At 39.3% G+C, this 11,732-nt stretch overlaps 1 protein-coding gene across 1 annotated transcript; it reads right to left on the reverse strand.

Annotated features, from left to right (window-relative positions):
• Positions 1–2,818: 2,818 nt before the first annotated feature.
• LOC127078524 (uncharacterized) lies at positions 2,819–5,867 on the reverse strand. Its single transcript, XM_051018971.1, has 10 exons — positions 5,536–5,867; positions 5,168–5,483; positions 4,968–5,084; positions 4,549–4,866; positions 4,198–4,455; positions 4,034–4,105; positions 3,658–3,953; positions 3,383–3,565; positions 3,184–3,294; positions 2,819–3,109 (listed from the first exon to the last, which is right to left on the reverse strand). The coding sequence occupies exons 1-10, from the start codon at positions 5,865–5,867 to the stop codon at positions 3,019–3,021; spliced, it is 2,094 nt and encodes a 697-aa protein (XP_050874928.1). The 3' UTR covers positions 2,819–3,018.
• Between the last annotated feature and the right edge of the window lie 5,865 nt (positions 5,868–11,732).

Raw genomic sequence — 11,732 nt, forward strand, 5'->3', positions numbered from 1 at the left:
AGGCTTTTGGACCAATCAATTCACCAACTTATTTTGAAATTTCTACCCCGAACTACGAGGTTTTGATCCTAATCTTTTTTTAAGATGGTACGTAGGCAATGGGTTCATCCATCCAAACACAAAAATGTAAATAACTTGTATATTCTCTTCTCATCTCTTCAATCATGTTTGCACAAACAAATTTTCACAAAACAAACAACCTTTGCAACAAGTATGAAAAGGGCTCTCTAGGAGTACCTACGATGTTTTGGGTGCCTAACACCTTCCCATTGCATAACCAACCCCCTTACCCAGATCTCTGTTTCTTTTACTAGTTTTTGTTAAAACTATTAGGTTTTTGTTCGCTTTCTAACCATTCCCTTGGATAAATAGAAGAGCGGTGGCGACTCGACTTGTATGATTTACCTTGGATTTAGTCAATATCTCTAATGGTAACGAATACCCCGCTACAGAAAAGTGGCGACTCTGCTGGGGAAAGGTTTTCCTAGTGGGTTCTGCCAACTTTTCATGCTTGTTGTATTGTTTTGTCTTGTGACATATTTTTCTGCAATTTGGGATTACTGTATTGTATGTAATGATTGATTTGCTTGAGATTAATTCCTTGTATGCTTGATGATCTTTGTGAGATGAGTTCTATACCCGGACTCGAGTGCACTTAGGATAGGAGAATGGCGTAGTCTTGTTGACTTGTGTGGAGTTATTCCTTAGCAAGTTGACTTGCAAGTCCATTCACTTGGTGGAGGTCATGGTGGGATCAATAAAGTCATACAAGTAAGTTGTGGTTAGACATTACTCTTTCCAATATAGACCTTAGAAGCCAAGGACCTTAGTTTACCAAGCCCATCTTGGCCTATTCTTAGGATGTAGTGCGAAAGTCGTTCAAGTGTAAGATTTGGTATGATTGTTACGCGATACTACACTCATAAGAGTCTCTCTTGAGAATATTTTTGGAATACGAGTAGTCGTTTCTCCGATAATATCCGAAAGATGGGATGATGACTATGGTAATCTCTTATAGAACATGTTTGGCAGGTTTAAACCCTAGTACACTCCCTTTGGGTGGTTCTTAACCTAAACCCCATGCTCGTGACTTGCAACAAACCCTTGATTCATGGTTGATTCGTTCATATATCCTTAATATCAATGGAACTTGGGTGTAGATGAGGTGTAAACCATAATCCACCAAAATGGATGATTGATATTAAGGATAACATGATCCATCCCATGACCTTTGTTTGGTGTGCTTTGCTTGATCCTTGAATGTGATTGTTGCATTCATGCATTCATGCACTCATTTGCATCCATATTATCAATAATGAAGAAAATTTTCAAGGAACTTAAGGGGTTTATTTGCAAAATTTTCTGACATGGAAAGACAAAGAAGGAATACAAAGAAGTACAGTTTCAGACAACCCGACTTGAAAGAGCTAAGGAATTTGACATCCTATGTATTAGATCCCTTGGGTTTCAAAGCTCGTTTTGGGAAGCTTCTTCCTCTTCTGACTACTCAGGTGGATGAAGGGTTGATGAGTGTATTGGTGCAGTTTTATGATCCCTTGTACCATTGTTTCACGTTCTCGGATTTTCAGCTTCTACCTACGCTTGAGGAGTATGCCTATCTTGTGGGCATACCTATTCTAGACCAGTTGTCGTTCAGTGGCTTGGAGCACTACGCCAAACAAGACCTATGAGAGCGCTTTTTTTGGCCTTTAAAAGCGCTTAAAAGCGCTGCCGTAGGTGGCGCTGCTATAGGTTTTAGCAGCGCTTTTTGTTTACTAAAAAGCGCTGTTAAAGGTTGTCAATAGAGAGCGCTTTTTAGTAAAAAGCGCTGCTAAAGGTGGTATATAGACAACCTTTAAGAGCGCTTTTTACTAAAAAGCGCTCTCTATTGACAACCTTTAGCAGCGCTTTTGAGTAAAAAGCGCTCTTAAAGGTTGTCTATATACCACCTATAGCAGCGCTTTTTACTAAAAAGCGCTCTCTATTGACAACCTATAGCAGCGCTTTTTAGTAAAAAGCGCTCTCTATTGACAACCTATAGCAGCGCTTTTTACTAAAAAGCGCTCTCTATTGACAACCTTTAGCAGCGCTTTTTAGTAAAAAGCGCTCTCTATTGACAACCTTTAGCAGCGCTTTTTACTAAAAAGCGCTGTCTTTTCCTCTAGTAAAATAACAAAACGCTGCCTTCAGTTTAAGCCTACCATTTCAACCTGTAATATTTTTTGGGAATAATCCCATAAACCTGTAAATCAAGCCTCTCTAATTCAAGCATTTGGAGTCATAATTCAAGCATTTGTAATTTTTTAAACCAACACAAGCAAACCAACACAAGAATGAACACATTTGGAGTCATAATTCAAGCAAACCAACACAAGGATAGATAGGCACTGAACACATTTGGAGTCATAATTCAAGCATTTGTAATTTTTTAAAGCAAACCAACACAAGAATGAACACATTAATCTATCCATGAAATTAAAGATATCACTAAAATTATAAAGAACTATACACAAATCAAAACTAATATGTTATACGGCCTATTTGGAGTCATAACTAATCTGTTAAAAATATAAAGAACTATACACTTGCCAACCAGAAACCATTCTTCATCAAAGTATTCATGTTATTTTGAAACCATTATATACTAATTAATCTTTTCTCAATAAAATATTGACACAATTCCTCCTTGATTTGTTCCAACTGCAGTCTCGTGTAATGAGCACACTTGTATTCATCAAAGTACTACATAACAAAACATAATATGCATGATTTAGTTAAAAGTAATAAATAATATGAAATATTCGATAAATATTAAAACAAATCCTAAGTTATAAATCCATACCGTGATTGGAATCTCTATTTGATTCATATTAATGATTTCCCTCATAAACCTCATTACAAAGTATCCGCAATCGATACCGTTGCGCTGTAGAGGACACTACATAGAAAAAAAAATAAGAATGTATAGTTATCTTTTCTTATCAAGTAGCATCACTATTATAAGCAAAATTGTGAAAATTAAAGTACCTGCACTTTTATCCACGTAATGTTGCTGGATTTAGTACGTGGTACTCGAGCTTGTCTTTGAGATCGGAACACTTTTATTGATCTAACAAAATAAAAACATATATTTAGAACAATCTCACATAAATATACACGAATATTTAGAACAGTCTCACTTACGTATCAACTAATTGCTTCATATCCGGATAATTTGTCCATTCACCATCTATCGAATTCAGAAAATATACCACTTCTTTTAAAGGATCAATAGCAAGCAACAACCAGTGACACCTATAAATTAAAATAAAAGTTTATATGGAATTTTTTTACGTAAAAGAAACAATTAAAGATTAGAATAAACTTAGAATTAAAATCTAACCCTGAATTATACGGCCAAAGATACAAGTTGTTTGTACTGCTGGCCATGAATCTCTTGACTAAGTACTCTCTACATGAATCCGGTTCCCTACAAATTAATGCTTTGTTGACCAGGGAGGAATACACGAAACGGAATCTGTTTGACAATTGATCATTCCCGCGCATGAAATTGTCATACAAGAACCTTCAATAAAAACATAATAAACATTAGCCTATTTTTATTTAAATGTGTAAATAAATTGTTCAAGTAATTAAATAATATATAGATCGGATTACCGGATGTATGTGTGTATAACACCGACGCCTAATTCTTGATGCCGAAAAATATGTTCCAGATCTTCTTTTCCGATTGTTTCAGTGCATGAATAACCAAAGATATCTTCCTCCATATCCAGTAAGCGAATAGCACCAGCTGTTGCCATATCTGATGAGTCAACAAGTGTTTCAAGAGATATCTGGTATCGAGGCACAAAAGCACCTTTTTTTGGCAAATAAGTCACTGGAAGATCCCTTTTGTTTTTCTGTCGACTACCAATTTTCTGGCTCAGTTGTTGTGACCCTTGAGCAAATACCTATAAATCATATAACATAGGTAAATTATAAAATCATGCATTTTTTGATTCGGATCATATAATTAACACTTTCAATATACCTCTTTTTGTGATGCAACAGACTCGTTGTGCCGCAAAATCCCTTTATCCTTAGATGCGGGTTTTGTAGGCGTCTAAAATTACCATGTAAAAAAAATTAACTTAACGGTTCAGAATTGACATTTGAATACTAAAAGATTCATAGTGGTTTTTGAATTCAACATACCTCATCATCAATGAAAATGAGATCCAAGGGCCATGCAACAAATGATCCTATTGCATCTCGCAGCAATGTTGTCTCTGAAACAATGTCAGGTATCGGTAGCAACGCATCCTTATCTAATACAACATCAACCGATACTTTAAGGTGTCCATCCGGGAGCGGTCTATGGTGAAGTAAATCTCCCGAAGTGTTGTGCACTTTTCCCTTGCCAACTAGGCGATAAGTCGGTGACGATAAGTATAGCTGACAAGATGAAATGCCCTAAACCAATAATAAATATGTTACTTTTAATGTGTATATATTTCAATTAACATAAATGTGCTATTTTAATTTCAAAATAACATATATAATTACCTCGGGAAATTTATTTAGACAATTGATACTGGCTTTCTCACTAGTTTCTTTCGACTGTGAACTGCACTTTTCCATACACCTATATCTCTCATTATCCTTTTGCAATTGAAGAACTTGCGCTTGTAATGCCTGCAACGTCTCCATCACTTCTTGATTGCTAGGATTTCTTCTCCTTGGATTCTTATACAAGGAAGTTGGAGTACAACCATGCCCTTTACCCCTCACCCGACCGGGATACTCAGGAACATTTAGTGCTCTACTAAGTACGCTCCTGTTCTCCTGGTCCTCAGCTGTGCTTATCGATTGAGATAGGGTCTCCTGAAATTCATTTACATATCGGAAATTATTAGTGGAGATAAAAAAATTAATTATATATTATTAAACTTTTGATTTAATTAAAGACACAATGTTCTACTTACACATTCATCATAAATATGTTGAACGTCATCCCTAACAGTTCCATCCTTTCCCACACGAGCTTCTTTCCACAAAACATGTGGCGGAAGTGATGTTGCGTCACTTTTCGTCTCGTCTAACTACGCATTGACACAAATAATAAGATAATCAATTATAACACATTGAGACAATTAATAAGATCGTAGCATTTTTGTATACTTACAATTTTTTCCTCTAAGCGTGCATATCCCAAACGCCCTTTTTTGTATGCATACGTGGGATTTGACGCTCTCTCGCGATTTGTGGCACTCACTTTCTTGAAATTTTCGTCTCTTCTTTGGGCTACAAAAGCAACCCATTCTTCTTCTGTAATGAAGATCGCATACTTCACTGGATATTCCGGATCATATTCAACAAAAAAAATTTCTTTGTCCTTAAGATACTTGTTTGCTAAAAACGTTCTCCACCCTCTGTGTCTTTTTCCGGCCAATTGAAGTATATACTTTTTTCGGATAGTTGTATCTTCAATGTTAAAAGACCTGTACGAAAAAATATTGGAATAGAGTGTGTTAGTATAAGTAATTTAAACACATTATCGTCAATATAAAGAAAATATAAACAATCATATATTGTACCAGTATCTCAGTCCAAATCTTATCTTTAGCGCTACCCAACTCTTTATTACTCCATCTTGTAGCAGTGATTGGAATGTGCATACGAACAAGTGTACCAATGTAGCTTGCCAACTTTGCAGCATTAGACCCAATTAGTTGGTTATCAGCATTCCAATTTACATTATATGTTACTGCTTTATCTCTATCACGAATGATACTCTTCATAATAGTGATGCCTCGTGTAATTTCTTTTTCTGAAGTATCATCAGGAGCATTTGCATCTTGTGAGTTTTCTTGATCACTAGCCATTTAACCTGTAATAAAGAAAAAATATAAAAATGAAATGAAAAATATAGTCACAAACATAGTCACAAACTCTCGGTAAGTTACAGAATATTAAGCAAACATAGTCACAAACTCTAATAATCGATACTGACAAATAAATAACCCATAATGTAGCAATGCAAGTCCATTCAAACCAAAATCGACCACCTATTCTTTGACTTCTAGGGCAAAACAGAAAGACACGAAAACCTAACCTTAAAACGCAATGAGATTTCCAGGTATTGAATCCTTCTCTTTCGAATGCAGTCTCTTTCAAATTTGCAGTGTTTATCGTTGAGATTTCCAGGTACTCTGTGGAATTTTTTCCAGGGCAGCGAGAGCTTCGAACGAGAGAGAGTGAAAGAGGGATTTCTGAAAGTCAGGGATTTTGTAATATTAGATTTATTATAATTTTTATAAATGACCTATAAGAGCGCTTTTACCTTAAAAGCGCTTTCATAAGTGTGAAACCCATGAGACCTATAAGAGCGCTTTTACCTTAAAAGCGCTTTCATAAGTGTGAAACTCATAGATGTGAGACTGAGACCTATAAGAGCGCTTTTACCTTAAAAGCGCTTTCATAAGTGTGAAACCCATGAGACCTATAAGAGCGCTTTTACCTTAAAAGCGCTTTCATAAGTGTGAAACTCATAGATGTGAGACTGAGACCTATAAGAGCGCTTTTACCTTAAAAGCGCTTTCATAAGTGGAGACCTATAAGAGCGCTTTTACCTTAAAAGCGCTTTCTTTACATAGGCGAATTTTTTTTCAAGCTATTACAGCGCTTTTTTTAAAAAGCGCTTTCTTTTTGGTGCTGCCAAAAGCACTTTTTGGCGTAGTGGAGAGTATTCCTATTTCTCAAGAGATAGCTGACATGTTGCACATAGATGAATCTCTGGTTGGCGCTCATATGACTACCAAAGGTGGACTTCAAAGTCTCCCCTCTGAGTTCTTCATTGCTCAAGCTACTATCTATGGGAAGGCCATGAGTGAGGATGCCTTTGAAGCCATATTTGTACTTCTCATCTATGGATTGGTATTGTTCCCCAACATCAACAAGTTTGTGGATGTGAACGCTATTAAGATCTTTTCTACTCTTAATCCCGTTCCGACTCTATTGGGTGATACCTATTTCTCTTTGCATATGAGGAATGCAAAGGGTGGTGGTGCCATTGTGTGCTGTTTGCCTCTGTTGTATAAGTGGTTTATTTCTCACTTACCGCAGACGGTCGCCTTCAAGGAGAACAAGGGATGTCTACGATGGTCCACGAGACTTATGTATCTCACTAATGATGATATCTCTTGGTATAACCGTGTGTATGATGGCGTGCAGATTATCGACTCTTGTGGTGAATTCTCCAATGTACCTCTTCTTCGTACATGTGGTGGGATTAACTACATTCCTGTTTTGGCGCGTCGTCAGCTTGGGTTCTCCCTAAAGGATAAACCTAATAACATTCTGTTAGAGGGTGTGTTCTTTGAGGAGGGTAAAGATCCCCAAGGCTTGAAGGGAAGAATGGTTTGTGCTTGGCGCAAGATTCATAGGAAAGGAAGGAAAGAGTTGGGCCCTAAGAATTTTATTGCCATGGAGCCTTATACTGCTTGGGTAAGGAAGAGAGCTTCTGAGTATCTCATGCCTTACGAGTATCCGAGACCTACTTCTACGGTTATGGTTGGGCCTTCAACCCTCCCTAACCAAGGAGTAGAGGAGTTGAGAGATGAAGACCAATCACGTGCCTGGATCAGTGAAAGGGAAGAGTTGCTTCAGCAGATTAAGGAGAAGGACGCTTTGATAGAGTTCCTCGAGCATCAAGTTATTGATGATCCTGATGATGCATGGACTTCTCTACTTCCTCAGTCTTCCAAGTTTTGGAAGAGGAAGTATGATCGACTCGCCAAGGATAAGGCGGATATGGAGGCAGCCTACGAGAGAAAGGTGAAGAGGCTTCGTGCATCCTATCTTCCTGTGTCCCGAGCTTTAGATGATTGCTTCTAGGGATCCATAGGATGATTATTTTCCTTTTCTCTTGTATAGGATTGACAAATGTTGTATTTCTTTCCCTGATATTATTTGACGAGATATTTTCATATGTGATAAATGTTTAATATTCCCAAAAATTTGCAAATAAAACCCTAGAGTTCCTTTGAAATTAAAAAAAACAAATCATATGCACGAGCATTACATGCATCATGTGCATAAGCAGGTTTTGTTTCCGGTCTCTTGTCTTATGGGATAACTCTGTGTTCTTTATTTATTTTGAAGACAAGCTGACTCACCGGTACTACACTAGAGCCCACACTTCAAGACTGATGGATCACCTAGAGCAAGAGAACCGTGAACTTAAAGAAGAAATGGCCAGATTAAGTGCCTTAATGGAATCATTCTTGGCTGCCCAGAGCCAGTCTTCTCCGACGCCTTCAACTCCTCCCCAGAGGACAGTCATCTCTGAGATTGTTTCCTCAATTGTGCCTGCAGCCAGTGCACATTTTGCTCCGACAGCCATGCCAGCCGGATTCCCGTGGGGGATGCCTCCCAATTTCATGCCTGAGGGTCCTGCTCCAAATTTTGCTTCTATGTCGGCATCTAGCCCGGTCCTTGCCGTTCCTCCTCCTGCCGTGCACACCATGCCTAGGGTAGACGACACCATTTATCATTCTGAGCCGTCTGAAGGCCCAGATGTCTATGAGAAGATGGACGCTAAGAACGATCAATTTCTTGAGCTTCGCAAGGAATTGAAGACTCTTAGAGCAAAGGATCTTTTCGGCAAGTCTGCTGCCGAACTATGTTTGGTTCCCAATGTGAAAAATACAAAGGAAATACTTGTCCTCTCAGCCACCTGGTCATGTATGCCAGGAAGATGTCAAGTCAAACCGACAATGATCAGTTACTTATCCACTACTTTCAGGACAGCTTGTCCGGTGCCACTCTGCGTTGGTATATGGGTTTAGACAGTGCGAACATCCGATCCTTCAATGATCTTGGCGAGGCCTTCGTCAAGCAGTACAAGTATAATATGGATATGGCTCCCGATAGGGATCAATTGAGGGCCATGTCCCAGAAGGACAAAGAAACATTTAAAGAATACGCCCAGAGGTGGCGAGAGTTGGCAGCACAGATTGTGCCTCCGCTAGAAGAGAAGGAAATGACCAAAATCTTTCTAAAAACTTTGAGTTCATTCTATTATGAGCGGATGATCGCTAGCGCTCCTTCTGACTTCACCGAGATGGTGAATATGGGGATGCGTCTAGAAGAAGGGGTTAGAGAAGGACGTCTAACCAGGGAAGAAGGCTCTTCTTCCAAACGTTATGGGGCGTTTGCGAAGAAGAAAGATGGAGAGGCACATGATGTGACCTCCCATGTAAAACCAAGAAGACCCTCAATCAGGAGGAAGACCGTGCGTTTCGCCGGTAACCAGCATCAAGTGGCTCATATAGCACCTGTTTTCAGAGATAATCAACAGTATCAGCAACATAGCAACAATCAGCAACCACATTCGCAATATCAACAACAACAACACCGTCCGTAACAGCAGGCCTACCAGCCTCGAAACAGTAATCAAATCAGCACGAGTTACTAGAGGAAAAAGGTCACTTTTGATCCTATTCCAATGATGTACGTAGAATTATATCCCTCTTTGATAGAGAGGAAGTTGATTACTCTGAGAAACCCACCAGCTATACCTGCTAACCCCCAGTGGTGGTATAAGCCTGAATTGCATTGTGTCTACCATTCTGGTGCTCCCGGCCACGACGTGGAGAATTGTTACCCTTTGAAGACCAAGGTTCAAGACCTTGTGAGGTGTGGTATTCTGTGTTTTAAGGACGTAGGTCCTAATGTGAAGAAGAACCCATTGCCCGAGCCTGGGAAATCTGTCAACATGGTCCAGGGTTGCCCTGGCAAGTACAAAGTCAAATATGTCAATCATATTCGACAGTCTCTTGTCGAAATGCATCATTTGCTATGTGAATACAGTCATTATGAGCACGACCATGATAGATGCCGAGTATGCTCTATTAACCATTTGGGTTGTCGCTAGGTGCGCAAGGATATTCAGGAAATGTTAGATGAAGGAGTCATTGAGATTCTTCAGAATAGGAATGTTGACGAAGACGAGCCTGAGGTCAATGTAATGTCCCCGGTGTTCCGGATGCCCGAGCCTGTTATCATTAAGTATGATGGTAGCAAGCAGAAGGCTTCTCCTGTTCTTATCATTAAGCATGTCAGTCCAGTACCGTATTCTTCTGAAAAGGCAATTCCCTTTCGTTACAACGATGTTTCCGTAGAAGATGGGAAAGAGGTGTCCTTGCCATCCTCCTCTGTTGTTAATATCGCAGATGTAAGCGGTTTGACCCGCAGCGGTCGTGTGTTTTCAGCACCTCCAAAGCCTCAGGCTTATGCTGATTTTGTTGAACGCCCGATTGGGAATGCTGTGAGCTCTCCGAATCCGGCACCTATTGCTAAGTCCTCCTCTACATTGATAACTCCTACTTCTGTTGGCCCAAGTGGCAATGTGAAAGAAGACTGCAATGAGATGCTGAGGCTCATCAAGAAAAGTGAGTACAATGTTGTAGACCAGCTTCTACAAACACCATCCAAAATATCAGTATTATCTTTGCTGTTGAATTCATAACAACATAGAGAGGCACTGCAGAAGGTTTTGGATGTAGCATATGTAGATCATGATGTCACGATAGAACCATTCGATAGCATTGTTGCAAACATTACTGCTTGTAACAATTTGAGTTTCTGTGACTCTGATCTCCCTGAGGAGGGAAGAGACCACAACTTGGCTTTACACATATCTATGAACTGCAGAGACGACGCCATGTCCAATATGCTGGTGGACACTGGGTCATCGCTAAACGTATTGCCAAAGACCACTCTCTCAAAACTGTCATATCAAGGGCCTCCCATGAGGCAGAGTGGAATTGTTATGAAAGCTTTCGATGGGTCGCGTAAAACTGTAATTGGGGAAGTTGATCTCCTAGTTAAAATTGGACCAAGGGATTTCCAGATTACCTTCCAGGTTATGGATATCCACCCATCGTATAGTTGTCTCTTAGGCAGACCATGGATTCAGGAGGCAGGCGCCGTGACATCCACCCTACATCAGAAACTGAAATTTGTGAAGAATAAGAAACGGGTGGTGGTACGGGGAGAAAAGGCTCTCCTGGTTAGCCACTTGTCTTCCTTCTCATATATAGATGATGAGGATGAAGTTGGAACTCTTTTCCAAGCCTTATCTATAGCTGAGCCTATTGAGAAGAGAGCTCCTTCATTTACTTCCTATAAGGATGCAAAGTTGGCCATTGAGTGTGGTGCAACTGCTAGTTTAGGAAAAATGATTGAGCTAGAAGACAACAAGTCTCAGGCTGGCATAGGATTTTCATCTGGGGTTTTCAACGAGAAGGGGCTATTCAAAAGTGGAGGGTTCATCCACGCTGGTCAGGATGAAGAAGTTGTTGCCGTCTTGAAAGAAGATACAAAGGATTTTGGCAATTTCATTATCCCTGGAGGGGTCTGCAACAATTGGGTCGCTGTGGATGTTCCTACAGTTATCCATAAGTCAGCGTAATGATCACTTTGTTTAAAAACCCTTCTCCCATGCCAAAAGGAGGAGTGATGACATTGTTGGCGCATTAATACAATGATATTTTCATTCAATAAATTCATGTTAAATGTTTGTTTTTCCAATTATTTTCCCTTTTCGCTTTTTTGCATGAAATTGGTGATCACATAAAACCCTGAAAAACAAAATAAAATCAATCTTTTCATCTGCATAATGATTTGCCTTGTTTGAATTCTAAAGTTTTTCATATCCAAAATCATTATGCAGGTTGATCAAACCC

Source organism: Lathyrus oleraceus, chromosome 5 (genome assembly GCF_024323335.1).
Source record: "Lathyrus oleraceus cultivar Zhongwan6 chromosome 5, CAAS_Psat_ZW6_1.0, whole genome shotgun sequence".
In the NCBI taxonomy this organism is placed as follows: domain Eukaryota; kingdom Viridiplantae; phylum Streptophyta; class Magnoliopsida; order Fabales; family Fabaceae; genus Lathyrus; species Lathyrus oleraceus.

What these genes read in the sequence shown, in the direction of transcription:
- LOC127078524 (XM_051018971.1), bottom strand. Translation starts at nt 5,867, where the DNA reads ATGGCTAGTGATCAAGAAAACTCACAAGATGCAAATGCTCCTGATGAT. An exon ending in GTTATACACACATACATCCG is followed by an intron (nt 3,566 to 3,657) that starts GTAATCCGATCT and finishes TTTTTATTGAAG; the next exon opens with GTTCTTGTATGACAATTTCA. An exon ending in CTTTGGCCGTATAATTCAGG is followed by an intron (nt 3,295 to 3,382) that starts GTTAGATTTTAA and finishes TTTAATTTATAG; the next exon opens with GTGTCACTGGTTGTTGCTTG.